Source organism: Cervus canadensis, chromosome 5 (genome assembly GCF_019320065.1).
Source record: "Cervus canadensis isolate Bull #8, Minnesota chromosome 5, ASM1932006v1, whole genome shotgun sequence".
NCBI classification, from domain to species: Eukaryota; Metazoa; Chordata; class Mammalia; order Artiodactyla; family Cervidae; genus Cervus; species Cervus canadensis.
The window spans coordinates 69,375,608-69,402,648 of NC_057390.1; the positions used below are offsets into that span (position 1 = coordinate 69,375,608).

Consider the following 27,041-nt stretch of genomic DNA (forward strand, 5'->3'; position numbering starts at 1 on the left):
GTCTATGTCCCCCAGGAGCAGGAAGAGTTTGAAGAAGCATGTTCAGTACTTTGATTTTCTATCTGGACATTTTATAGAATCTATTGTTCTTGTCACACAGTCAATAGAATGTAAGCTCAACAAGCCCTTTTTTGGCTAGGTGGCCCTGAAGAAGGTATAGTAGTGATCCAGCCCTGATGGTGGGCAGGTCAGAGGTGAGGGTGGCATGTACCCCACCCTGGGGATCTTCAGACCCCTGGTAGGGCCTGGTGGGGACAGAAGCTTAAAGGGGGAAGAGGTTGGAAACACAAATCTCACTGTGAACACACAGCAAGTACTAGACCATCCACAATGAACAGCTCAGTAGGGGAGCTTCCTATTGTAATAACCAGAACTGCCTGCAACAGCCTTCTCCAGCACTGACCTGCCCTCACTGCAAGTGTTGGGTCAAGGGGTAGCTGCCCAGCTGCCAAAAATGTCATCTAGGCCTCGGGAGCAGCTGGGACAACTGCTGTTCTCTGCAAAGAGAATGGGGAATGCAGGCAGAATTTGCTGGAGCTAAGTTCAGTTCAGTTCGGTTGCTCAGTTGTGTCCGACTCTTTGTCATCCCACAGACTGTAGCACACCAGGCCTCCCTGTCCATCACCAACTCCCGGAGTTTACTCAAACTCATATCCATTGAGTTGGTGATGCCATCCAACCATCTCATCCTCTGTCATCCCCTTCTCCCTCCTTCAATCTTTCCCAGCATCAGGGTCTTTTCCAATGAGTCAGTTCTTCATATCAGGTGGCCAAAGTACTAGAGTTTCAGCTTCAGCATCAGCCCTTCCAACGAATATTCAGGACTGATTTCCTTTAGGATGGACTGGTTGGATCTCCTAGCTGTTCAAGGGACTCTCAAGAGTCTTCTCCAACACCACAGCTGGAGCTAAGAGATGGGCTCAAACCCTGCCTCCAGCACTCAGTACGCTGGGGACTGGGACCGTGAAGGGACCCCTCTTGGGGTCTAGAAGGGCTTCGGGGACGAGGTGTCTTGGAGGTGCCACTCCCCTGACCGAGGCTTTCCCTCCCTAGCCGGCCCGACACCGCCTTCGTCTGGTTCCTCAACCCCCTCAAGTCCATCAAGTACCTCATCTGCACGCGGTACAAGTGGCTCATCATCAAGATCGTGTTGGCGCTGCTGGGACTGCTCATGCTGGCGCTCTTCCTCTACAGCCTCCCAGGCTACATGGTCAAGAAGCTCTTGGGGGCATGAAGGCCCTGGGGGCCCTCCCTACAGCTCCCCTCCTGGGCCTGTGCATTTGCCCCTCCTCTGGCACAGAGGCCTTCAGTCCCAGAGGCATTCCTCCTGCCGTCTGGGCCGGTGATGCAACCTCCCCTCCCCCCGCCCCCACAACCCTGCCTGTCTGCCCCACCCCAAGCCTACTGCTGGCCCGGTCCTGCCCATCTCATCCCTACCTGCAGGGTGGGGAGCGTGGGAAAGTGCCAGAGCCTGCCCCACCTGCCAGAGGAAGCCACCAGAAATCCTCCCCAGACCTTCCAGCAGAGCGCTAAAGCTTTAATGAAATTAATGGAGAATCAAGAGAATCATGTCATGGACCGCGCCCAGGGCTTTAAAAAGAATCAATGAGCAAGCAGCATTACCCTCCCCCTCCCCAGACATAATCTTGCAAGAGCAGCCGCCATCTTGATCTTGCAGAAGTGAGCCCAGATCCCTTCAAGGAATCCTGCCAGGTGGCTGCTTCCCCAGGCCACTCCACTCTATTCAGGCAGCCGCCCTCTGGGTGCACAAGCCCAGTCCCTGCCCAGCCTGCAGGTTCTGATGGCCTCCCAGTGCTTCCTCTGCCCAGACTAGCCCTGGCAAGCCAGCACGCTGGCAGTGAACCCTGTACCCCACCCACCTGCCTGGCCCCTGCTGAGCTTGAGCTTCCAGTCCCCAGGGGCTGCCTGGAGTTTGCACTTGAAGGGCTGCCCACCCCCGCCCCCACCGCCGCCTGTGTGAGCTGAGTTTCTCTTGGCTGTTTTTCCTCTCTTGAGTGGTGATTTTTCTCTTAATAAAAGAAATCAAACCCTGAGCTGAGAAGTCTGCAGTGGGTCAGGTGGGGGGACTGTGGGGGAGGGATGCACAGGGTCGGCTGGCAAGCTCAGCACAGGCTGGGCCCCTTTGGAGGGGGCACCTTGTGACCCAGGGTTCAAGGGGGGCCTGCGGTACAGGGCTGCCTGCCCAGGCTGCCCCGGGAGGAATGTCACACCTCAGCCCAGGGGCACAACCTGGTGGACCCAGGGGCCCCAAAAGCTCACTAAAGCACTCTTAGTGACAGTCTGAAGGCATAGACCCAGAAATGGCCCAGAGCTCCCAGGCACCGCCTGTTCCCGGAAGCAAGAAGGGAGACCTGAGTCACAGTCTCGGCCTGCAGCTGCGCGCCTGTTCTCAAACCAGTCTGAAGCCAGGGACAAAGTCCCCTCATGACACAGAGGTGTCAGGTAGGGATTGCTCTTTAAAGCAATTCAGACACAACTTTTTTAAGACTTTAATCAGGACTGTCGAATCCCAGTAACTCCTCTCAGCACCTTATTTCAACAGGTCCGACAACAACAGGTCTGGAAAACGCAGGGAGTGGGCCCCAGGAAGCCCCCAGGGGGTACTGCCTCCCACACCAATAGTGATACCAGTGTCAGCCCTACTGCGACAGGCTTTTCGAGGTCTGGCTCTATTTTGTGGGGACCCGGAACACCTGAGTCGGAGGAACTTGCAGTTCAGAGTTTATCTGGAAAAGAGAGAGTAATGGTCATTACCCTTCCCCCAGGGTCCACCTGCCAACAGGCCTCCAAGTCTCTAGGAGCACTTCTTCCCCAAAGACGTCCTTCCGTCTCCTGGGCCAGCCTGCACGCACCCTGCCTTCTTCAGAAGCCGAGTCCTGGGCTCCTTGCCTGACTTCTGCTCTAGCACACCAGCCTCTAGTAATGCTCTTAACCTTCCCCTCTGATCCATTTTCTAGAACCCTCACCTCCCCGCTTCACCAGCCCATCTGGCCTGGTTCTTCCATGCTCTTCCCCAGCCTTTTGTCCACTGTAGTGTCGAAGGAAGGGTGGCCCCCTATGGTTCCCAAACGCCTGAGTCCTGTCTTGGCCCAAGAGGCCATCGTGACCCCCAGGCTCATTGCATGCCCTGCTCAGGTGTGGCTGGGAGCCTCAGACCCCCACAGGCCACACATCCCCAGGGCCTGGCATGTGGCTGGCCTCAGTTGATGACTCAGGAGATACGCCCAGCCCCATGTTTCACCCTTAAGTGCCACGTGAAGGATCCCACAGGAGCAGAGCAGAGCCAGCGGCTGCACTGCCAATGGGCTCTTCCCAGTGGAGCAGACTGTGAGATCTGCCTCCTGCTAGGACACAGGGAAGTCACCCCAGCTGTCCCTGGAGCAGGTCTGCGTAGGGGGCCGGGGGGAACATCTGCCTCGGTTGGAGCCCCCTTTCCTGGTGTCACATCCCAGGCCAGACACCCGGGGCTGGCAGAGCGGGAAGAGCCGGAGCTCTGGGCAAGTGACAGAGGCTCTGCGGTTTGATCCTCCCTTTTGTGAAAGCGGGAGAATCACTCCCGCCCTGTCCACCTCACAGACCAGCTGTCAGGACCAAAGAAGAAAATTCCTGTGGAAGGGCTCTGTAAGTTGTGAGGCCAGTGCTGGCTTGATCCCTGCCTCGCAGAGCCATCCAACAAGCATCTGGTGCCAAAAACTATATGGGCATCAAAGTGACACTATGACAGCCCGCATCTCAAAGTTCCCTTGCCTCTGGAGGTGGTGGGGAGGGGACGCCTCACTTCCTCCAAGGTCTCCGCCAGTCCCGCTGCCACCCCCCACCCCGGCACCCCAGTGTCCTGCCCCCCCTCCCAGGACCCACCTTGGTGTCGAGATACTGCTGCAGCAGCTGCTGGAGCTCTGTGTTCTGCCGTTCCAGAGAACTGTTTTCTATCAGCAGCTCAGCCCTCTGGGTCAGGAGGAGGCTTTGGGCAGAAAAAGTTGATAAGAGGCCCATTGAATACTCCTCCATTCTCAATCAAGTCGGAGCCAGGATCTCTGCTCTTCTATTCTGGTTGAAGGTGAATGAGGACGCCAGAACCCTTGCCCACCAGGACAGCCCTCCAGGCCTGAAGGAGCCAGGCCACCCAGAACAAAACAGGGAGGGCAAAGCCGGAGGGTTCGATCCCCCAACACTACACGGCCCCCCACCTGAGTTGCCAAAAGCAGCTTTACTCTCCAAGAGTTCCTGGGACAGGGAGGCGGCAAAGGTGGCCTCTCCAAGCAGGGTGCTTCTCCTACCTGCCTGCCCTGGGCCTGCCCTGCCTGCCCTCCTTCTCCTGAGCCATGGCATGCACACTCACTGGTATTTCTCCAAGGCTGTATACAGAGCATCCCAGAGGTTCTCGGTGGTGGCAGGGATAACCGTGGTCAGGGCCTTCCAGTACTCGGAGTCCTTCGAGTCATCTCGCACAACCTTCAGCAACTTCACTGGCACCCAAGAGTCCCTGAAGGTCAAAAGCACTGGTACCATTCCCCTCAACCTGATGTCCCCAGGACCCCCAAGCAGTGTCCCTCACAGACTTACTGTCACCTTCATCCGATCATGGAAGAGCCTCAGAAACAATACCTGCTTCTCCATCAAGGTTCCTGATTTTCGGTGCTGTTGTCTCTGTTATGAAGGAGTGTCATCCACCCCCTTTCTCTGGATCAGTTTACCTTACAGGCTTTATAGCTCACTATTATGTCCATCTCTTCCACGGATACAGCCAAAGCAGCTCTTAAAACCTGTTATCTCCTCTCCACACACCCCCAGGATAGCCTTCATCCAAGCTATCCCCTCCCACCTGGACAAACCTTCCCACTACGGTCCCTGAATCAGGCATCAGTTGGCCACCAAAGCCATCTTTCTAAAATGCAAGTCTGCTCCTGGCTCCCTCATGGCTTAAGATCATTTTCTGGCTCTGATCCACCAAAGGGTAAAGACCAAGACCTTGGGGAGTTTGGATAAAGCTCTCAAGATCCAGCCTAGCTCCTCTACCCAAGCCGGTCTCATTCCCCAGACCCTTGACACTCCAGTCATACCGCTCTGTTACGATTCTTGAAGCAGGTCTTTCCCTGTACTGTGACATCCTGAAATGCCCTTCCCCCCAACTCTGTCCACCAAGGAAAACCCAGTTCTGCTGCCATCTCCTCCTAAAACCCTCTCTGATGTCTCAGATGAAGGTGACCACTTGCCCTCTGAGTAGCCTGACACCTCCACATGCTTTGACCACTATTCTGATCACAAAGTATTCTCCCCACAGGGCCTATACACAGCAGCCCCCAACATGTTTATTAAATAAATGAATGATGAATGAAAACATGCAAATTGCTTCTGTATCTATTTCTTTCATTGCAATGTCCATGGATTCTTCTCGCCCTCCTTCTGAACATCCTCTACTCACTTCCCCAAGTTCTAGCTCAGCAGCCTCTTCCCTCCCTGGTATCTGCTTGGCTCCCATCCCATCCAGCTCCCCCTGCCCCCCACTTCTCAGGTAAGCCCTCCAGCACCACAGCCTACTTGGGCTTCCTCAGACCCATGACAAAGGCCTCCAGAATCTTGAGGACATCGTTGGGGTGGATGAGCTTGGGAGAAGGAGGGGGCTCCTTCTCCTGCGACTTCCCATCCACAAGGCTCCCCTCCTTCTCTGCTCTGAGATCCAGCGGCTCCTGTAGTGGGGACACAGATGCCAGGAACCAGTGTGGACAAAGATGCAAGGGCAACTATGGTTGGAGGCATGCAAGCATGAGTGTATGAAGACAGCTAGAAAGAGAAAAAACGGAGAAAACGTTTACAGAAAGTTACAGAAGTTTTGGAAAAGAAAGATGCAGACATGCACACAAAGAAAGAGAGAATGAAGGAAAAGAGTGGAGAAGAAGGAAGATGGGACCAGGAAGAGGCAAACAGGGAGCTTCATAACAGTGATAATGGGGGAATTCCCTGGTAGTCTAGTGGTTAGGACTTAGCACTTTCACTGTAGGGGCCTGAGTTCAATCCCTAGTTGGGGAACTAAGATCATGCATGCTGGGCATGCATTAAACACACACACACACACACCAGTGATAATGTTCTAGTTTGGTATCCAGTTCACAGGTGTTCATTTTATTGATATGTATAAAGCTTACATGATGTAAATATCCTCTCGATCATAGTTCAAATTTTAATTTTTAAATTTTAAAAAGTTCTTCTACTCCTGCTGCACAGTTCAATCAGTTTACTTCCCACCAGTAAACCAACATTATCAGTTTCTTATATATCCTTCCAAAGAAATATATATCCATATGAGCACACACACTTTCACTTTTCCTTCCCATTTCATATCATATGAATGATACTCTACTACATACATAGTAGAGTTTCACATACCAACAAACCTTAGAGAGCTTTTCACATAAATACCTAAAGAACTTCATTGTTCTTTTTTACAGCTGCATTGGGTAGATGCAGCATATATTAATCGATTCTTTAATGATGGAAATCTGGATCATTTCCAATCTTCTGTCATTTCAAACAATGCTGTGATGAATAAGCTATGATAAACACATCATTTCAACTGTATTGAGTACATCAATAGGATAAAATGTTAGAAGGGGAGCACAGGCTAAAGTATACTATACAGTTTTATAGTTGATCCTACCAAGCTGTCTGCCACAGAGGCTGCAACAATTTAAACTCACACCAGTAAACTATGAGCATGCCTGCTTCCCAAACCTCAGCCATCACTCTCTGTTATCCAACTTATGGATTTTTGCCAACCTGACAAGTGAAAATTGAATTTGAGCCCTTTTAATTTGCATTTCTCTAAATATAAGAAAGCCTGATTATATTTTCATATGCTTTAAAGTTATTTGTATGTCTCTTCTAAAAGGTGTTTGTTCATATCCCTTGTCTGTTCCAGAGTTGTGGATGTTTTTCTTATTGGTTTATGAGAGTTCTTTATATATTGAAATTAGCCCTTATCTGTGATATGAATTAAAAACATTTCTCCCTCCTGTCAGCTATATCTTAACTTTGCTTATACCGATTTTTGATCTACAGAACTTTTTTTTTTTGACGCAGCCAGTTTGTCCTTATTTTTTCTTATGGCTTCTCAGTTTTGTCCCCTCAGCCAACTCTTTCTGGAAGCATTATCAGGATACTCATACTCACTGTGACACTAAAAAATACTAAAAGCCTTTTTTAATCCATGTTTTTAATTTTTATATTAATATTAAAATTTTACAAATTTGTAACATGATGACTTCCTCAAAATAGTCAATTATGATCAAGATAGTTGTAAGAAAGTGTTATGAATCAAAATATTCAGAATTTGGTGAGCCCAGGTCTCATGTGGCTAAGGCCTTTGAAGGAAGGTCCTGGAAAAGACCCCTTGGGCTTATGTAAGAACAGGATCTGATGGCTAGCTAGCCTTCCCTTTACAAATACAAAAAGTAACAACGCCAGGGGAAGTGCTAAAAGCTGTTTTGATACAAAATCCCCACTATTTCTCCCAGTGTGAAAGTGCTAGTCACTCAGTCATGTCCAACTCTTTGCAACCCCATGGTCTGTAGCCCACTAGGCTCCTCTGTCCACAGGATTCTCCAGGCAAGAATACTGGAGTAGGCTGCCATTCCCTTCTCCAGGGAATCTTTCCGAATCACAAGTATTAGTCAAAGGTGGCAGGTCCCTCTGGGGGATTCCAGGAGAATTTTTAATGCTCTCTTTTTTTTTTTAATTACACTTCACCTTACCTGGCTGGGAGGTGAATGGTGAGTTTGGTATTTGAGGAAGAAGTTAACCAGTTTATATAAGTCATCTTCATTTTCAATTCCAAGGGCCTGAGGAAAAAATAGAATGACTGCTTCAAACACCATATTAAGAAGTCCCTAGGCTCCCAAGAGCAGGGGCTGGCTCCCTTCAGTCTCCCTGGCCCCTACCAAGGCCCAGAGAACAGGTCTTTCAACACCGGAAAGCATAGTGAGTGTAGACTCGCACATCAGAACAGAGAAACAATGCTCAGAACAGCTCCATACAGGCCTGGCGGGCAGGAGCATGCTAAAAGGAGCGGAACACGCCTCTGAGTTTAGGGGTGAAGGGGAGAACCTACGGCTGAGAGCTGGGCCATGAGAAAGGGGCTGGCAGAAGAAGGGGTGGGATGGGAGTCACCGACACAACTCTGAGGCCAATTCTTGGCATGGAGAGTAGGTAAAGGGAAGGATATGATGGTGAGCTGGGGAAGCCCTGGGAGCCCAGGCGCTACTCCAGGGCTGAGGCAGTGCTGGAAAACCCAGGGGGCTGTGTTACACTGGATCCCCCAACCCACTCAGCCTGGCGGGTACTCACCGAGAAGATGGCGTCCAGTCTCAGCAGGTAACACTCGCTCTTCTCCAGGGGCAGGAGTAGGCTCAGCAGCTTGCTCTCTATGAGGAAACCCTGAGGAGAAGGGAGACGATATCTCCAGTCAGAGACTGGGTTCAGGACAAGTCCTGCAGCCCATCCCCCTCCAGGCAACGAGCCAGGAATGACTCCGCAGAGCAGAAAGAACCCCAGGGCCAAAACATCGAGCAGCTGCCAGGCACCCCAGAGGAAGGGCTTCCTGGGATGCCTAAGAGTCCTTCTCAGGGACGAAGCCATTCCTCTTGATGGACTGAGGCATCCTCAGAAGGCGCTGACTCACCTTGCCCACAGGCCACAGGGGCGAACACCTGAGCTCCCCACCACAGTCCAGACCTGATCCAGTCCCATTCCCTCCCGCCCACGTCACTTCACTCAAATGCTAGTCCCCAGACTCAATGGACACGAGTTTGAGCAAGCTCCAGGAGATGGTGAAGGACAGGGAAGCCTGGTGTGCTGCAGTCCATGGGGTCGCAAAGGGTCGGACACAACTGAGCAACTGAACAACAGAGTCCCCAGACATCTCCAGGACACAGCAGTAGATGCTGATCTGGAGCAGAGGAAGGCTGGAGGGAGATGGAGATACCAGAACAGAAACCAGTATCCGTCAGTTGGGGCTGAGAGGGGAAAAGACTGGGTGCATCCCCGAAGTGGGAACAACGCCTTGGACAGAAGGCCGCAGGCAGCAAGCTGGCGGACAGAGCAGAGAGTCGGTCAACTTCCTCCTTCAGCAGGAGCTGCCCTCAGTGGCAAGAGATCCCTGTCTTGCCCAAGAACTATCCCAAGTGGACTGGCGCCTGCCAATCTTTGTACCATTTCTCTCCCATCTCAGAAACGAAGACCTAAGTAAACAGCAATTCTGTTTGGGTACAATCGGACTTCTAGCTGAACCAGCTCCTACAAGATCATTACACCAATTCCAGTGGGTTTTCTAACATGAGTGAAGACATCCAAGGCCTAATACCCACCAAGTAATTGCAAACTCAGCTCCCAGAGAAAGGCCACCATGGGTTGCGGCCACCCTACTGTCAGATGGATGCAAGGGGGCAAGACTGGGACACTTTCTCTTGCAGATGAGCATATTTTAGCATTTTTTAAAAAAATGAATTAGCAGGGGTCCCTTGCTGGCATGGACCCACCTTGCTGACCCACGAAGGGAGGACCCCTTGGCCAGCCAGGCCAGCTCTGGAGCATGACAGCTTCTCTGCAACCCCGTGAAGCCTGGACAGGAGGGGTCCCCCCGCAACAATATCATCCTTTGGGCAGGCCCACTCTTGCCTCCAGGCCACCTCTGGTCCATCCAGTGTCATCCAAGGCGGCATTCGAGAAGCCAGGGCAGAAAGTTGCAAAGCCTCCCGCCAGGCACCCAGCCTCACCGACTCGTCACACAGGAGCATCAAGATCTTGCGGGTCGTTATTGCTGAAACTTGCTTCGGCAGGTCCAGGTAAGACTCTGATCCTGAGCTGTCCTCGTCTGCCCCCTCCTCTTCTGCGAAGGGACACAGAAGAGACAGAAAGAAAAAGAAGGTGATTCCTCTGCCTGGTTCACTTTGAGGGACAGTCAAGCCACTTTCCTTGAGAAAATGTATACGTTCAAAGGCCTCTTCAAGGCACTAAAGTCACTTTAGCTGATGAAAACCTATTATGTTGGGGGAAAAAAAGAACGGGAGGGTTGGGGTTGAAATAAGAGACTATCTGGAGAATTCTGCGGCTCCTGGCCAGCGTATAATGCCTCACTCTTCCCAATTTTCTCTACCTGGAAACATAAGACTCAAAATCCAGCCTTGACCAGGAAGTGGGAGAGAAACCGTGGACCTATTTATTCTTATTTTAGAGTTTGCTCTAACACATCTACTCTATGGTTTCTAACCCTGCGGCAGTTTAGAAACAGTCAATGAAAATGTAGGGAAAGCAGCTGCTTCACAGAAAAAAAAAAAGCTGCAGCAAGAGGAGCTGATGGCAAGAGCCAAAATTTTTCTTCACTAAAATTTACAAATGTTAGGTTTAAAGCTATACATTCCTTGTCGGAAAACAGTACTAAAAATCATGGTACTACCCAGATTTTACCACTTGCTCAAAAGGTAAAATGAGATAACACACATGAAAAGATTTTGAAAAGTGCAAGACGGCAGATTGCTGGTGGGAATACATGTTCTCAGAGGCCCCTCTACTCCAGCCTGCAGACGCTCTGACTCTGTTCCGGTCACCTGCTTCCATCAGCACTTCCTCTAAGATCTGTGTGGCGGACTTCTGCTGCTGCTGAGAAATTGGCCCCACGTTCTTTAGGAACCAGAAGTTGGGTGCCATCCAGGGGAGTCCTAGATGATGGGTATGGATGATTCTGTCTACATCAAAGGCTCTGTTTATCAGGTCCTTTGCCTCCTCTTCGTTCATCAGCCAAATCTCCCGAAACTGCTTGTCATCAATGAGAGCAAAATGCCTAGGAAGGAGAGTTACTGATGGTGGTCAGCTGACACCAGGGCTGGACCAGTCCCCCACATGCACCCCCAGCTAGCAGTAGGGCAAGAATTGAGGCAGAGCTGGGGGAAACCCTGGGCCCGGCCCCATCTCCGAGCCCGCGATTCTCACCTATGAGAACAAGGCAGGTGACATGCAAGTAAAGAGACAGGAGAGACAGCACAAAAGATTCTCTGGTGCCCTGGCCCAGCTCCCCAAAGCAGGTGATATCACACACTAATGAAATCACTGTCACTACCAGCTCATCTCCCACAATCCCCCTCCTAGGGCACATGCCTTGGACCCTACGTCCCTGAAATACCTCATGGCTTTCTGAAGCTCCTTGAATTGCAACACAAGGCGTTTGTAGTCTGAGGTTAGGGACTGGTTCTCCTCCTGAAATTGCTTGACCTGCTTGTTATATTTTGATCTCAGATTGTTAAGTACATCATGCAGGCTGAGTTGAAGAAGAGGGAAAAAAAGTTAGTCTACCGCTGAACTAAGGCTGCAATATATGATCCATCCATCTGCTATCTACTCCACTCAGTTCTATAAAACCTAGGCTCAGACTTGTGGAAGGGGCAGGAAACCCTCCCAAATATTTTCCCAAACACAGCTACAACTGTGATTGAGGAAAGGAAAGCAATAGGCGGTAATGGAATCACCCAGAACTAAATGCATTTGAAACTATCCAGAACCTCAAGCCCACCAAGTTCAGTTCAGTTCAGTCGCTCAGTCATGTCCGACTCTTTGCGACCCCATGAACTGCAGCATGCCAGGCCTCCCTGTCCATCACCAACTCCCGGAGTCCACGCAAACCCATGTCCATTGAGTCGGTGATGCCATCCAACCATCTCATCCTCTGTCATCCCCTTCTCCTCCTGCCCTCAATCTTTCCCAGCATCAGGGTCTTTTCAAAGACCCACTAAGAGGTAGCCTCTTATTCAAGAGTGTGACTGAATCGTCCTCAACAAAGCACTTGTCGGGGGCCACATCTAGTGCTGACTCACAGATTGAAATAACCTCCCTCAACTTCAGAAACAAGGAAAACAGAAAGGAAAAACTTATATTGCACCACAAGCCTATGATATATAAGTGCCCCATCCTGAAAGAGCTGATACTATTAACGAATTCACTAACTCATTCATTCGTTCACTTGTGCATTCATCAAACATGAAAGGTCTCTTTTGTGCCAAGGATATGTTGGAATACCAAGATGAATACAAGGATGTGTCTGAGTACACAGCACTATCAGTGCAGCCAGAGACAAAGACAAACGTTAATTACAGAACTGTGTGAAGAGTGCTACGGAAGAGCTTCACACAGGTCACCAGGGGAACCTGGCTGGCAGGAGAGGGGTTGGTCAAAGGCTCCAGCACTAGGAGAGATGTGGCCACAGCATGACGAATGCAGGCGGGCCACCGATGCCCAGCTCACTGCTAATAGGAGTCCTGTAACTGGAAATCTGTCACATGAAATAACAAAGGCATGACTTTCAGAACCCAGACCAGACTTCAGACGTCACGCTACTGAACAGCAGCCCCATTAACACAGGAACAGGAAGGTTTGAGGACTGACATAATTCCAATTTAAAAATTCTAAAAATAAAATTTTCCCTTTCAAGCATTATTCTGAAATTGTCAGAAGATCCCTGGGGACTTCCCTGGCAGTCTAGAGGTTAAGACTTCACCTTCCAGTGCAGGGAAGGTGGGTTCAATCCCTGGTCAGGAAGCTAAGATCCCACATGGCTCGAGGCCAGAAAAAAAACCAAAAAACAAAAAACCTAAAATGCAAGCAATATTGTAACAAAGTCAATAAAGACTTTAAAAATGGTTCACATAAAAAAAAATCTTCAAAAACAAATCAGAAGTCCCCCATACACAAACACTGATCATTCCTATTTTCACATCCAAAAATTGAGACATTCTATAAGATAACTGACCTGGACTTTTGGACGAATAACTGGTTTCACCCCCACCACACTCTCACACACATACATCAAGAGAAGAGGATACAATAAGTATATAAGTATCATGTAAAAAGGAGGTTGGCAGGTGGAGGGGTGGGGGGATCTCATAGATCAGAGAGACTTAAGGAACTTAATTTAACAACATGATGCAAATGCCTGGATCTAGATGAGGTACTAGTTTAAATAAACTCCTCAGTGGTAAAGAATCTGCCTGCAATGCAGGAGACCTGAGTTTGATCCATGGGTCAGGAAGATCCCCTGGAGAAGGGAACAGCAACCCTCTCTAGTAGTATTGTCTGGGAAATCCCATGGACAGAGGCGCCTGGAGGACTACAGTCTATGGGACCGCAAAGAGTCGGACAGAACTGAGCGACCAACACTTTTCACTGTAAAGGATGCTACATGCTAAGTCGCTCAGTCGTGTCCGACTCTTTGCGGTCCCATAGACTGTAGCCTGCCAGGCTTCTCTGTCCATGAAATTTTCCAGGCAAGAAAACTGGACTGGGTTGCCATTTCCTTCTCCAGGGGATCTTCTGGATCCAGGGATCAAACCCACAGTCTCTTAGGGTCTCCTGCATTGGCAGGCGAGTTCTTTACCACTGTCTTTGGGCAACTGGGGGAATATGAATTTGATCCAGATATTTAGATGAAATGAAATTTGCTGAAATAAAAAGCGGGAGGTTATTGACTTTTTAGAAAGAGATTACAAAAGAGTTGCAGTATGATGTTATATCTATATATTAATAGAGAGAGGGAAAGAAATATACTTAATCTCTGATAGTAAGAATATGGTATTTTTATGTCTTTATCTTGGCTTCTCTGGTGGCTCAGTGGTAATTTGCCTGCCAACACAGGAGCCACAGTAGATGTAAGTTTGATCCCTGGGTTGGGAAGATACCCTGGAGAAGGAAATGGAAACCCACTCCAGCATTCTCGCTGGGATAATTCCATGGACAGAGAAGCTTGGTGGGCTATAGACAGTAAGGTCAAAAAGAGTTAGACACGACTGAGCACATATGTTTTTATCTTACTTTCACTTGAGGTATTTTCCAATTTTGTATAATGCACATGTACTGCTTCTGTAATTACAAGTTGAGATTTATTCTCCAGATAGCCCTGAGCACACACAAAGTGACACAATGACATAAGTACTAGGTTGGCAAAAAAAAGTTCATTTGGGTTTTTCTGTAAGATGTCCTGGAAAAACCCAAATGATCTTTTTGACCAACCTAATACTTACATTGGCACTATTTGCAACAGCAAGAGTTTAGAAGTCAATAAAAAGCACAGCAGTGTGGGCCTGGTTGAGTAAATCCTAGCATATCTATGCAGTGGACTATGAAACAGCTTAAGAAATAACATGAATGTTCTCTATGAACTGGTATGGAAACATCTTGAAGATACAGAACAATGTGTATAGGATGCTATTAGTTGTGTAAAAGCAGATGGGCATGAAACTTTGTGTTTGCTTGTATGTGCATAAGGAAATTTTGGAAAAAGCAAAAGAAACGAATCCAGAGGTGGGACAGAGGACCCAGACAAAAGATGGATGGGAGACAGACTTTTTGCTGTAAACTCTTTTCTTTTTGCTGTAAACTGCCTGTGGGGTCAGGAGGACTGAACCGGTTGAATGTATCCTGTTTTCAAGAGAAAAAAAACAAAAAACACCTCTTTTAATAAGAAGTAGTTATGCGTGCAAGCTAAGTCGTTTCTGTCGTACCTGACTCTTGTGACCCCATGGACTGTAGCCTACCAGGCTCCTCTGTCCATGGGGATACTCCAGGCAAGAATACTGGAATGGGTTGCCGTGCCCTCTTCCAGGGGATCTTTCAAACCCCAGGATCGAATCCGTGTCTCTTATCATCTCCTGCTTTGACAGGCGGCTTCTTTACCACTAGCACCACCTGGGAAGCCCTAAGAATCAGTTATACTTCTAACAATTTCTACTCCTACTAAAGACTACACACCCATCCCTCTTTTCAGTACAGAAAGGCCCAGAAGAAAGACATTCTGCATTCAAGCTTACCGGTTGATCTTCCTCTTCTGCTGGGACTTAATCACTGTGCTTTCTTCATCTCTCTTCTTCAGCACCTGGAAGTTGTACTCTAACTTCTCTTGGTTTAGCTGATAAGTTGCTTTCATTTGCTGAAGCTGTTGTTCAAGAATCTAAAGTTTAAAAAAAATAATTCTAATTGGTACTGGTACAATTTATTACGCCCGAGGGTCCCTAGTCATTTATTCTGAAGTCATATTGGAGGAACCTTAGGAACAAGTGTCTCTACCTGAATTCTTAGAAAATTTATCATTAGAGGCAAATTAAAGGTCTGGACAAAGGCTCAGATGGTAAAGAATCTGCCTGCAGTACGGGAGATCTGGGTTCGATCCCTGGGTTGAAAAGATTCCCTGAAGGAGAGCATGGCAACCCACTCCAGTATTCTTGCCTAGAGAATCCCCATGGACAGAGGAGCCTGGCGGGCTACAGTCCATGGGGTCGTCAAAGGACAAGACTGATCGACTAAGCACACAATGGCGCATAATATTTTTATATTATAATTTACCATATGTGAAATATGTTTATCATATACCACAATGTTTTATTATTTCCTTACAGTATATACATTTATACACAATTTTTATATTTATAACACAGGGAGAGCACATAAGTTATAAATGTGAGCCCTACCATATGAATTCTCCTGTGAATTTCATTCTGAAAGGCAGATTATTACATAATAATCATTATGTGAATAGACTATTTTTCCTACATAATACATCTTCAAAGGAAAAAAATACCACTGGCACCATTTTTTTGTTGTTGGTTTTGTGAAACCATCATCAATATTTCGCCTAGTTGAATACAGTTTACAAAACTCTGAACAAAAGTAATTAGGCCATGTCTTTTTCTTGGTGACCTGAAAGAACTTACTAGCACCACACACTAACCAACTGAGCAAACCAGCCAGTAGATGTGACCTAAAAACAGACCTTAAATCTAAGTCAGTTTTATGGGCAAAAATATATATAATAATAATAATAATCTGTCACTGGATTGTTTTAATTTACAGTCTTTTGCTTGTGCATGCAGTTGAATATTTATTAGCCAATTTTATTTCCTCTTGTTGAAAATATCTACTCCTGCTTTTTGTTAATATTCTTAGGGCATTGGGGCTTTCTTGGTGGCTCAGATAGTAAAGAACCTGCCTGTACTATGGGAGACCCAGGTTGGATCCCTGGGTTAGGGGAGATACCCTGGAGAAGGGAATGGCAACCCACTCTGATATTCTTGCCTGGAGAAATGTCTGTGCTTATTATTCAATCATCCAAAGATATTTTCGCAAAGCTGTATCCTGTGTTCCTATAAACTAATGGCAAAACAGCATGTTTAGTTTGGAGGAATCATTTATAAAGATTATAATTTAACCTGTCACCAAAATCCTTCAGTGTTCCAGGGACTGTGGGTGTGGATCACCCACCTCTTCTCTTTCTCCTGGGGCAGTAGGAGGAGCAAAGGAGCTCCTTTCTGAAGCCAACTGCAGGCCCAGGCTGACACCAGTAGCCAACATTGCCCCAGCAGAACAGAAATTTGGTACAGCCTTTCCCTCTGGCCATCTCAGTTGATGATTCCAAAGACACCACTGGGCCTCTTTATCACTGATCTCAACCTGTGGGGGTGGAGGGGCCCCAGGGATTCCGTTAGGAACTGTAGACTCCACATTCCAAACTCTTGCTTACCCTTTTCTTCCCTGTCACCCACTCTTTAAAAAAGAAAACGAAAAAAATTGGCCTTTGTAGCCGTTAACAATTAAGGAATATGAACTTGTCTTTTTTTAGAATTTTTATTTTATTTATCTGTTTGTTTTTGACCCGGCTGGGTCTGTGCTGCTGCATGAGCTTTTCTTTAGTTCCGGAGAGTGGGGGGCTGCTCTCTAACTGTGGCGTGGGTTTCTCCTGTTGCTGAGCGAGGGCTCTAAGGCACTCGGGCTTCCGTAGTTGTGGCTCTCGAGTTCGAGAGCACAGGCTCAATAATTGTGGCACATGGGCTTAGTTATTCCTTGGCATGTGGGATCTTCCCGGGCCAGGGACTGAACTCATGTCTCCTGCAGTGGCATTCTTATCCACTGAGCCACCAAGCCCTCACTCACTCTCTTAAACTACTTATACTATTCACAATCTTGCTTTCTAACTCAAATGATTGTAAACTCCTAGAGGACAGAAACTGTATCTTATTTGTTTTTATGCTTTGCACCAGGTAAGTTCACAGTACTTGTTAAGTAAATAACTTGTATTTAATTTTTGTGATTAATATTCTCGCATTAAAGTTGTACTAAACCATTTTCCAATTTTAAGTGAGCACATAAAGCCTAAAAATAAAAGTTGCTTCCTACATCAAGAGCTAAGTGTTCCTAGCACTTTTATTTTGGGGTGGTGGGTATCGGCGGTTAAATTGTTGAGTACACAATGTTTATAGGTTTCTCTTTGTTCATTGTTAATATGACCTTTCTAGCAGTAAGAACTGAAAAGTATACCTTCTTATTTTTACTTCTTGTACCTATCAAGCCAAACCTATATGTACTGGATCTTCTATATTTTGGGGGTTTGCAAAAAAATTAGTTCCATATTTTAGAAATGATACAGTGCAAAGATTTAGTGTTAGGAAGTGAGCTGCATGACATATCTTTCTGACAAAAATTGATGCTATCTGACTTTACTATCTAGTGACTACAGCTCAGAGGCACTATGATAAAGTTCAACCTACTAAAATATTCCACATATTGCAATATGGGTAATCCATGATTCAACTACCTTTTTCTCAGTTCAAGGGTAAAATATGGTACAGTATAGTCATTCTGACACAGGGAAGAACTGTTACACCAATGAACTGCATGCAGGTTCCAATTTTGAGAGTCTCCATCTGTCTGCCTCCCAAATACCCACACCTCACCACTAGTCCATCCAGACAGCGTGAGCCAGGAAAGCCAGGTCTCCTGGGCTACCTGCCTCTCTGCCCCTCACCTCCCTAGTCTTATCTCTTTTCTATAATCTCCTCATGTCCCATGTCCTTCTTGGCTTCATTAACGTCCTTCAATAACTTCTTTACTTCATTCAAGCATTTGAGCATTGGATTAAGAACATGAAGTTCCAAGCCTACAGCTCAACAGCAATAAGTTACTCAAGTTAGGAAATAGGGAAAGAACCTGAATAGACATATCTCCAAAGAAGACATGAAGATGACTAATGGGCACATGAAAAGATGCTCAACATCACTGATCATCTGGGAACGGCAAATCAGAACCACAGTGAGATATCACTTCATACCTATTAGGATGGCTATTATCAAAAAACAAAGGACAGCAAGCATTGACAAGGATCTGGAGAAAAGAGAATCCTTCGACAGTTAGCAGGAATGCAAACTGGTACAGCCACTATGGAAACAATATGGCAGTTTCTCAAAAAATTAAAAATAGGGTTACTATTTGATAGGGTAATATTAATATGTAACCTGAAAATTTGAAATCTGGAACTTGAAGAGGTATCTGCACTCCCACGTTCATTGCAGCGTGATTCACTTCAGTCAAGATATAGAAACAATCTAAATATCTGATGATGGACTAATGGATTTTTAAAAGGTTCCCTGGTGGCTCAGACAGTAAAGAATTCACCTGCAATGTTGGAGACTGAGGTTCGAAGCTGAGCTGGGAAGATTTCCTCAGAGAAAGGAACCGCTACCCACTCCAGTATTCTTGCCTAGAGAATCTCCATGGACAGAGAAGCCTGGCGGGCTACAGTCCATGGGGTCACAAAGAGTTGGACACGACTGAGCAATTAACACTATATACATACAATGGCATATTATTCAGCCTTTAAAAAAAGGAAATCCTGCCATTTGCAACAACAGAAATGGACACGCAGGGCATTATGCTAAGTGAAATAAGCCTGATACAAAAAGACAAATGCTGCATGATCTCACTTACATGTGAGATCTAAAATTATTAAAAAGAAGCAGAGAGTAGAATTTGCATTGAGGGCTGTCAAGGGCTGGAGGAGGGGAAGATGAGGAGGTACTAATCAAAGTGTTACAAAGTTTCATCTATGCAAGATGAATAAGCCCTGGAAATAAAATGTACAACTAAGAGCTCATGATCAACAATACTGTACTGTATACTTAAAAATTTGCTAAGAGGGTAGATCTTCTATTAAACGCCTTTACCGCAAAAAGAAAAAACAACAACAAAAAAGAATGTGAGGATCCATTACTTCACTGTTAGAGACCAGTATGTACTGCTATCATGTAAATGATCATAGAACCAAGATAACTTCAGAAAACTTAACTATAGCTATTTTCTTTCTTTCTTTTTTTTTTTTTTTTTAGCTATTTTCATTAACAGTGTAATGTGTACAGCCCACAGAAGCCATGCTGCTTTTTTACAAAAGTCTACTGTTCCTTGTCAGTAACTCTCAGCTCCCTGACACTAATATTAAGAAAGGCTCAAGAAAATTCTCAAGACTGGAAAAATATCTGTAGTCTAATAGGATTTTTTTTTAAATGCCTGGGACCACGGTAGTGAAAGCGCTGAGTCCTAACCACTGGACCACCAGGGAATTCCCTAATAGGGTTTTTTAATTTAATCTCATTATAGAAAGCTACAAGAGGAGTTAAGAACTGAAATTCTACCAAAGGCTATGTGGAAAAACTTTAACATGTTTTTCTACATGAAGACTGAAATGAACATAACATGCTTGAATATTAAGATGCAACTATGTTACATCTAAATGTAGTTAGGGATAATTTTTTTTAACCTACGTTGAAACACAGAATCTTAGGTTTGGACAGAACTTTAGAAACCAGAAAATCCAACCCCCTTCCCACTGCAGGAATCCTTCTTCTACACTGAAGACAGACACAGTCATTTAGCCTCTGGATACTTTATGACATAAAAGGACTCTTTGTTCTGTGGGATGACCCTTTTCTGTGTGAGACAGTTCCAACTGTGAGGCAGTTCTTTCTGACGGTGAGTCAGAATCTGCCTTACTGCTATGTTCAACCAGCATCAGGAGGCTGTTTGGAATACCGGGAAGGACAGAGGTTATCAAGGCACACAGAACTGGGTTTGAATCCAGGGCTTACCATTTACCAGATAAATAAATAGCCTTGTCTCTGAGCCTCAGTTTCATGGTATATAAAATGACACTAGTGATTTCTCCCCCTTTGAGTTACTGGAAGGATTAGGGAAACTGTGTGTTAAGTGCCTGAAGTATGGTAGGCACCCATCGCAGGGTGGCCACCCTACCATTACCTGGCCCTAGAGATGTTTTCCCTCCACCTGGCAAAAATGCATAGTTCTCTCAGTGATCCCTCACATGCCATGGTTTCCAGACCCCTTTGGCATCTTGGCAGTTCTCCACTGGTTTATTACAGAAAGAATTCCTCCACGTGTTTCTTGTACATGAGCTCCTTCAGATACGATCACTCAGAGCAGATAACAAGTAAGTACTGGTTGGATGGACTAGCTCTAGAATATTATGGGCGGTTGCTAAGGATGAGACATTCACAGGTGCTCCGTCTGCCGAGCCGCCCAGACACCCTGGTGGAGAAACAAGTCACACCTGCACGTCCTGCTCCAGCTTGATCTTGATCGTGTTGTACTCTTCGCAGTCCCAGACTCTCTGCTTGTTGAGCTGTTTCTCGTAGTCCTCCACCTTCTTGATGCGGTTCATCAGATATTCCAGCTGAAGGCACAGGGAGACAGGGGGAAGGACAGGCCCCATCCCTGTTCTAACTCTGAAGGGAGTCTCTCTGCCCTCAGAAACCCTGTGCCCCAAGGCTTTGAACTCGAAGGCCATGGCTTGCATTGCTTACCAGAGTCCTGACTCTATAGACTCTAAGAGGAGTGCAGACCCTGCCATCAGACATTGGTATTTCTAAGAAAAAAACCTAGTGGATCTTGGTCATATTATTTATTTGTTCTTTATGTCTCTGAAATAAATTGATAACCTCACACCCTTTAGAATGTGTCTTAAGACAGTTTCTTGGGCCACGAATACCCATGGCTGGGGGAGATAGCCCGGAAACAAAGGAGAGAGTGGCAGGACCAGTGAAACCACAGAGGGCTACACACGTGGTGCTGACCACCACCACCACAAGAGGGGGCCATCCACAGGCCCTGCTGCTGACCTGGCCGTCGCAGTCAGGATGTGGGGCTACAGCAGTCTTCCCCAAGGTACAAAAAGCTAGCAAATTCAGCCTCAACAGGAGTCACCCCAGACTCTACAAATCACCACTGACACCCCCTCTGCCTCCCCCACTGGCCACTCCCTGACCTCTTTGGCGTTGTGAGCCTGTAAGGCCCGCTCCCATTTCTTCTTATTGCTGGTCAGCAGCTCCTGTCTCTCCACCTCAAATGCTTTCTGTGACCAGAAGGAAAAAGGGCTCTTGTGTCTGCTTTAATCAGGCAGGTCCCACAGCATCAAAGAGCGCTCAGACAGCAGCAGCAGCACCGCGTCTCCACCCACACAAAGTCGAACCCAAATGGAGACTTGTCAGGTTTCATGCACCCAAAGCACCGTGGAAGGAGCTGCATGGGGAGTGTTACAAAGCCTAGGTTTCACAAGGATTGTGAGAGGAAGTGTGCCAGCCGTCCTATGTCCAGTGGGGGACGGCCAGGGCCTAGAAGTCACAGGGCCAACCCTGGCATGTATTCCACTGGGACTCAAGTGCGAGCACTGCAGTGGCTGGGGTTTCCATGAAGCAAAGGCAGCATGGAGCTCACAGAACAGGAGGTGGGGGGTGTGGATGGGAATGCAGAGATAAATCTGTGTTAATCCAAAGAGAGGCCACCGCCTCTTGGCTCTCTTCCATATTTGGAAAGGCCTGTCTGGATGTCAGTCCTAAACATTTCAGGCGAGTCCAGAGTACAGGCTCCTGGATCCTGTTTGACACACCCCTTTCCCCTCCCCACATCCCTGACTGTCAGATAAGTGGCTCATAAACGCCTGATGTTCTGGAACACTGATCTCCCTCCTCTACTCCTCTTACTTTACCCTGTTTAATCTTCTTTCCAAGTGCTTATCACCACCTGTCAAATTACATACATAGTAATCTATCTGTCTATTGTGTAGCTGCCTCTGCTAGAATACAGGTTCCATCCAGGACTTTGTCCCTGGTTGTTGCCCCAGCCCCTGGCACAGTGCTTGCCATTTAGTAGACACTTGCATATTTGTTGGAGGAGGGAACATATGAACAAGCAAATGAATGAAACCCTAGAGCAGAGACCTCAATGAGAGCAGTGAGACGGAGCAATGACAGCAGTCTAGGGCCCTCCCTGGGTGGTTAGGACAAGCCAGCCTCCCCCCAGGGGCCTCCTCCCAGGACCTCCTGCCAGGGCCTCCTCCCAGGGCAGGGGGCAGCTCTCTCACACACCATTACCTCGATATTTTGGAGCTCCTGGCGAAAGGTTTTCATCACATTCTTCACCTGCTCTTCCATCCTCTCCAGGAGCAGGCAGATGTCATCTGACTGTTTCTTCAAATCCTTCACGTACTGGTCATCTTTTATTTTTAACTCCTAGAGAAGAGCATATCAAAGGTTGGTCACCAACTGAGACAGAAGCCGGAGGCTGCCAGCTCCCAACCCCCAGACCACCCTCGGACCCCTCCCATCAGCTCACACACTAGAAAATACAGCTGCACAAAGGGAAGGTGCTGGATAGGCTTCTTCCTCGCCTATCCAGGGAGAAGCATGGGTGTTTGGAGCCCATGGACTCAGCTCAGGGCAAAGCCTCAACGAGAAGCCCAGGATCAAACCCCAAGAGGACTACTTGCCGCAAATCTCCCTGCAGGTTCCCAGAAAACCCGGGTGCTCCTGCCAAGCAACGAATGTCCACGTTCTAACACAGGCACACATCTACTGCAGACTGTTCCATGCCTTAACTAAGCACAGAAGGCCTGAAACAGCATTTGCTACAACAGGACATCTTTCTCTTAGGCAGCCAATGATTCTAAAATGACTACAGAACTTTCTCTTCCGGTTAAAAGGATATTATCTGAGGGACTTCCCTGGTGGTCCAATGGCCAAGAATTCACCTTGCAAGTCAGGAGACTAGTTCGATCCCACATGCTACCAAGCAACTACGCTTGCACACCACAACTAAAGAGCCTGTGTGCCCCAACTGACACAGCCAAACAATAAATATATACTTTTTTTTAACAATAATCTTAAAAAAAAATTATATAGCCTGAAACAACAAGGTCCTACTATAGAGCACAGGAACTATATTCAATATCCTGTGATACACCGTAATGGAAAAGAATATGAAAAAGAATGTATACCTATGTATAACTGAGTCACTTTGCTGTATAACCATAATTAACACAATATAGTAATTCAACCATACATTGATTTAAAATATTTTTAAGTATATTGCCCAAGCTATACCACGTTCTTGGTAATGAAGTGAGGTCTCTGCCTTTCTCCATTCAGGAAAAGCACACGTTCCCCCAGCTCCATCCCCTGTGGCAGGACCCAGGGTCAGGCTCTTGCCTGCTGTAACTCGCTGATCAGCTTGTTCTTATCTTCGATCAGCCCTGCGCAGTGCACCTGCTGGGCATTGAGCATTTCCCACAGCTCCTGGGGGATTCTCCGCTGCTTGCCCTCCTCCCACTTGATGGTGATCTCATCAAATTTGTCCTGGCTGGTCTTGACCTCGTTCTCCAGCTTTTCAAGTCTGCAAATAAATAAACAGACCAGCTCTGGAAGCTGCCTTCCAAGAGCACAGGATGGCTCTCTAGGATCTGGAAAACAGGTCAGGGTATCACGCCCTGCCTGCCTCCAGGTAGAACCACTGTAAACCAAACCAGGCTCTAAGAAATCTTTTTAGTTTAAAGCTTGACTGTAAATAAGAGGCCAAGTAAACAAAACCAGAACAAAATGGTTTTGACCCAGAACAAAAATGGATCAGCATTAAAGCTGTACAAACACACCTGAGAGTCACCTGGTCACCCTCTGAGTAAGACAGTGACTCAGTAGTTAAGCACTTGGTCACAGGCCCCATAGCTTGTGTTCAAATCCTGATTTTGCTACTGGCTCTCAACTTTAGGCGAATTGCTTAACTTCTGCAGGCCCCATTTTTCTCAGCTGTAGAATAGAGAGGACAGAAGCATCTACCTTCCTGTGACTGTTGTCAGGATTAAATAAGATGATTCCCAGCACAGTAGTCACTTAACAAATGGCACTCCTATTATTATCTTTTACTATTGACATGACTTCAACTGTCTGGCCATTCCCCTCCCAAATTATCAATAAATGACTAGTGGAACATACAAAAAAGGAAAATACCACCATTAGCAATGAAAAATAGGAATGGTCTCCCAGAATTCCAAAAATGCCAAAGAAACCGTGTGATGGAGCACACCAAGGATGGGACTAGATAGAAGGAGGCATTAGGGCTGAGATGTGAGGCCCCTTCTGAGAACAGGGGCCAGGACACATGCCTGCAACACACTCCCAACTTCAGTAACCGGTCCTTCTATGAGATCTATGAGATCGTCTCCAACCAAGGGAGCAAACTCCCTTAATGAAAAGAATCACAACGTAACTATCTTGTGAGCCCCTCTCTCCTTCCCACCTTCCAAGCTAGGGCCCGGAAGACATTTATCATTCCATTAACTTTTTTTTTTTCCCTAAACATGAGTAACAGCTGTCAGGTTACATTTCCAAAACCCACATTTATCTTGTAACCACTACCCATGACCTTCCGTTTCTCCTCAGGGGCTGCAGGAGAAGCCTGACTCCTCAATGGGGCCCTCAGGGCCTTTCCACAGTTGCCCCTGCTGGACATCAGCCAGTTCAGTCCCCAGGCCATGACAGGCAGTGGGAAATTTCAAGAATAAATTATATTAGGCTTCCCTGGTGGCTCAGGGAAGTGGTAAAGAATCTGCCTGCCAACACAGGGGACACAGGTTTGACCTCTGGTCTGAGAAGATCCCACATGACGTGGGACAACTAAGCCCATGAGTCGTAGCTACTGAAGCGCGCGTGCCTAGAGCCCATGCTCCACAACAAGAGAAACCACGGCAAGGAGAAGGCAGTGCCCTGCAGTGAAGAGTAGCCCCTGCTCACCACAACTAGAGAGGGCCCTCTTGTAGCAACGAAGACCCAACACAACCAAAAATAAATACATGAATAAACAAATCTGAAAAAAAGAAAGAATAAATGATATCTTAGTGACAGTGGTAAAATTGCTAATGGGGAGAACTACTCTAAAACTTTGGCCACCTGATGCAAAGAGCTGACTCACTGGAAAAGACCCTGATGCTGGGAAAGATTGAAGGCAGGAGGAGAAGGGGACGACAGAGGATGAGATGGTTGGATGGCATCACTGACTCAATGGACATGACTTTGGGTAAACTCCGGGAGTTGGTGATGGACAGGGAGGCCTGGCGTGCTGTAGTCCACGGGGTTGCAGAGTCGGACACGACTGAGTGACTGAACTGAACTGAACTGAACTTATGTAGAACCAATGAAAATATTGTTATTAAAATTTCACTGTGTATGTACCTGCTGAGAGAAGCAAGAGGGCCCCGTGGGGTGCTTTTGTAATTGGACTACAGGTAAGGAATTCATTGAAGAACAAGTCAAAGAAGAGTTCACTTGAAGACCTCTGTTCCTGATGTTATCAGTCCTCTGTGTGCAAACCAAGGAAGCTGAATCCTGCTAAGCAGCTTACTCCTGTCTCCCTGTCAAGGCAGCTGAACCCTGGGAGGTGGGTGTGCCCACCGCCCACTTGCTGAGGCCTGGAGCTGAGGGTTGGCCACAGAAGAGTTTCCATCATCCCCCTGACCCTCTATACTTCCAGTCGTGGATTCCTTACCATTCTTTAACACACTGCTACATTTGAACACAGCCTTCATGGGTCTGGTTTTTATGACTAATTTAAACCCAGAACAGCTTAACCTACCTTCTCAACCTCATCCTTTTCTTCCACCACCCCTACACATCCCTCACTTTCATGCCATTCCCAAGCATTATACAATCTCATGCCTCTGTACAAGTTGTTCCTAATATGCCCACTCCTTGATTCCTCCAACTCCTATTCATCCCTTACAGCCCACCTCAAATATCACTTTGCCTGGAAAGTTTACTCTAATCTCTCCAGGGAACATTAAAGATCACCTTACACATGTTTCCATAACTCTTATACATAACTTTGTCATGTACACATAGTGTGTGTGTTCAGTCGTGTCTGATTCTTTGTGACCCCAAAGATTGTAGCCTGTTAGGCTCCTGAGTCCATGGGATTCTCCAGGCAAGAATACTGGAGTGGGGTGTCATATCCTACTCCAGGGGATCTTCCTGACCCAGGGATCAAACCCATGTCTCTCATGTCTCCTATATTGGGAGGTGGATTCTTTATCACTGCACCACGTGGGAAGCCCATACATACCTTTGTAACGTGTGTTAGTTGCTCAGTCATGTCTGATTCTTTGTGATCTCATGAACTGTAGCCCACCAGGCTCTTCCATCCATGGAATTCTCCAGGCAAGAATACTGGAGTAGGTAGCCATTCCATTTATTTTAACACAAATCATGGTGGGGTGGAGGTTTCACATCTATCTCAACCAGACTATGAACATCAAGAGCAGAGGCCATGTCCACTCCTCTTTGTATCCACCGGGTTTGGAACACATTAGAAAGGCAACACTTGAGGAAGGAGGAGGGAAGCAATGAGGGAAGGGGAGAGGGAGGGAGGAGTGGAGGGAAGGAGGACTCAAAAGGGGCAAGAAGCGGATCCTTCTAGACCAGGTTTGATAAAGAACGGGGAGAATTTGGGGAGCCAGAGAAGAGACACTTCACATCCCTCAGGCTGCAGACCCCAGGAGGTTCCTCACCTCTGACGCTTGATCTCCTCTTCCTCGACTCGCCTGTGGATCTCTCTGGTATCTGTAGCTACCTGGATATTTGTCACCAACTCAGTGCCACAGAGCAGCAGTTTAGCCAGTTTCTGAAACCAAATAAGAATTTATAAAGCTAGAAACACTTGCATAACTGTCTGTAGCTGTGTGATCCAGCCAAGCAGGAATTAAAAACTATCTGATAACTTTTAAGAGTAGAAGCTACTTAGCAACCCGTTTCCATCAGGACACTCGTGATGTGATGTTACAGCTTATGATCTACAAGCATTCTGCACTTCCATATGTCCAGTTTAGT

The 27,041-nt window shown here is 47.0% G+C and overlaps 2 protein-coding genes across 2 annotated transcripts in view; one reads left to right on the forward strand and one right to left on the reverse strand.

Moving 5' to 3' along the window:
* Nucleotides 1-2,054, forward strand: part of OTOF (otoferlin) — a 91,479-nt gene extending 89,425 nt beyond the window's left edge. The window contains exon 46 of the mRNA XM_043469149.1: nucleotides 1,054-2,054. Within this exon, the coding sequence (XP_043325084.1) occupies nucleotides 1,054-1,234 (181 nt within the window). The 3' untranslated portion in view covers nucleotides 1,235-2,054. The remainder of the gene's footprint in view (nucleotides 1-1,053) is intronic.
* Nucleotides 2,055-2,494: 440 nt separating this feature from the next.
* DRC1 (dynein regulatory complex subunit 1) overlaps nucleotides 2,495-27,041 on the reverse strand; it is a 30,257-nt gene continuing 5,710 nt past the window's right edge. The window contains exons 3-17 of the mRNA XM_043469150.1: nucleotides 26,723-26,835; nucleotides 23,376-23,559; nucleotides 22,263-22,400; nucleotides 21,158-21,244; nucleotides 20,444-20,566; nucleotides 14,865-15,004; nucleotides 11,192-11,326; nucleotides 10,620-10,852; nucleotides 9,789-9,901; nucleotides 8,362-8,451; nucleotides 7,770-7,856; nucleotides 5,560-5,708; nucleotides 4,361-4,504; nucleotides 3,880-3,982; nucleotides 2,495-2,747 (exon numbers count right to left, since the gene is read on the reverse strand). Of these exons, the coding sequence (XP_043325085.1) occupies nucleotides 2,691-2,747; nucleotides 3,880-3,982; nucleotides 4,361-4,504; nucleotides 5,560-5,708; nucleotides 7,770-7,856; nucleotides 8,362-8,451; nucleotides 9,789-9,901; nucleotides 10,620-10,852; nucleotides 11,192-11,326; nucleotides 14,865-15,004; nucleotides 20,444-20,566; nucleotides 21,158-21,244; nucleotides 22,263-22,400; nucleotides 23,376-23,559; nucleotides 26,723-26,835 (1,896 nt within the window). The 3' untranslated portion in view covers nucleotides 2,495-2,690. The remainder of the gene's footprint in view (nucleotides 2,748-3,879; nucleotides 3,983-4,360; nucleotides 4,505-5,559; nucleotides 5,709-7,769; nucleotides 7,857-8,361; nucleotides 8,452-9,788; nucleotides 9,902-10,619; nucleotides 10,853-11,191; nucleotides 11,327-14,864; nucleotides 15,005-20,443; nucleotides 20,567-21,157; nucleotides 21,245-22,262; nucleotides 22,401-23,375; nucleotides 23,560-26,722; nucleotides 26,836-27,041) is intronic.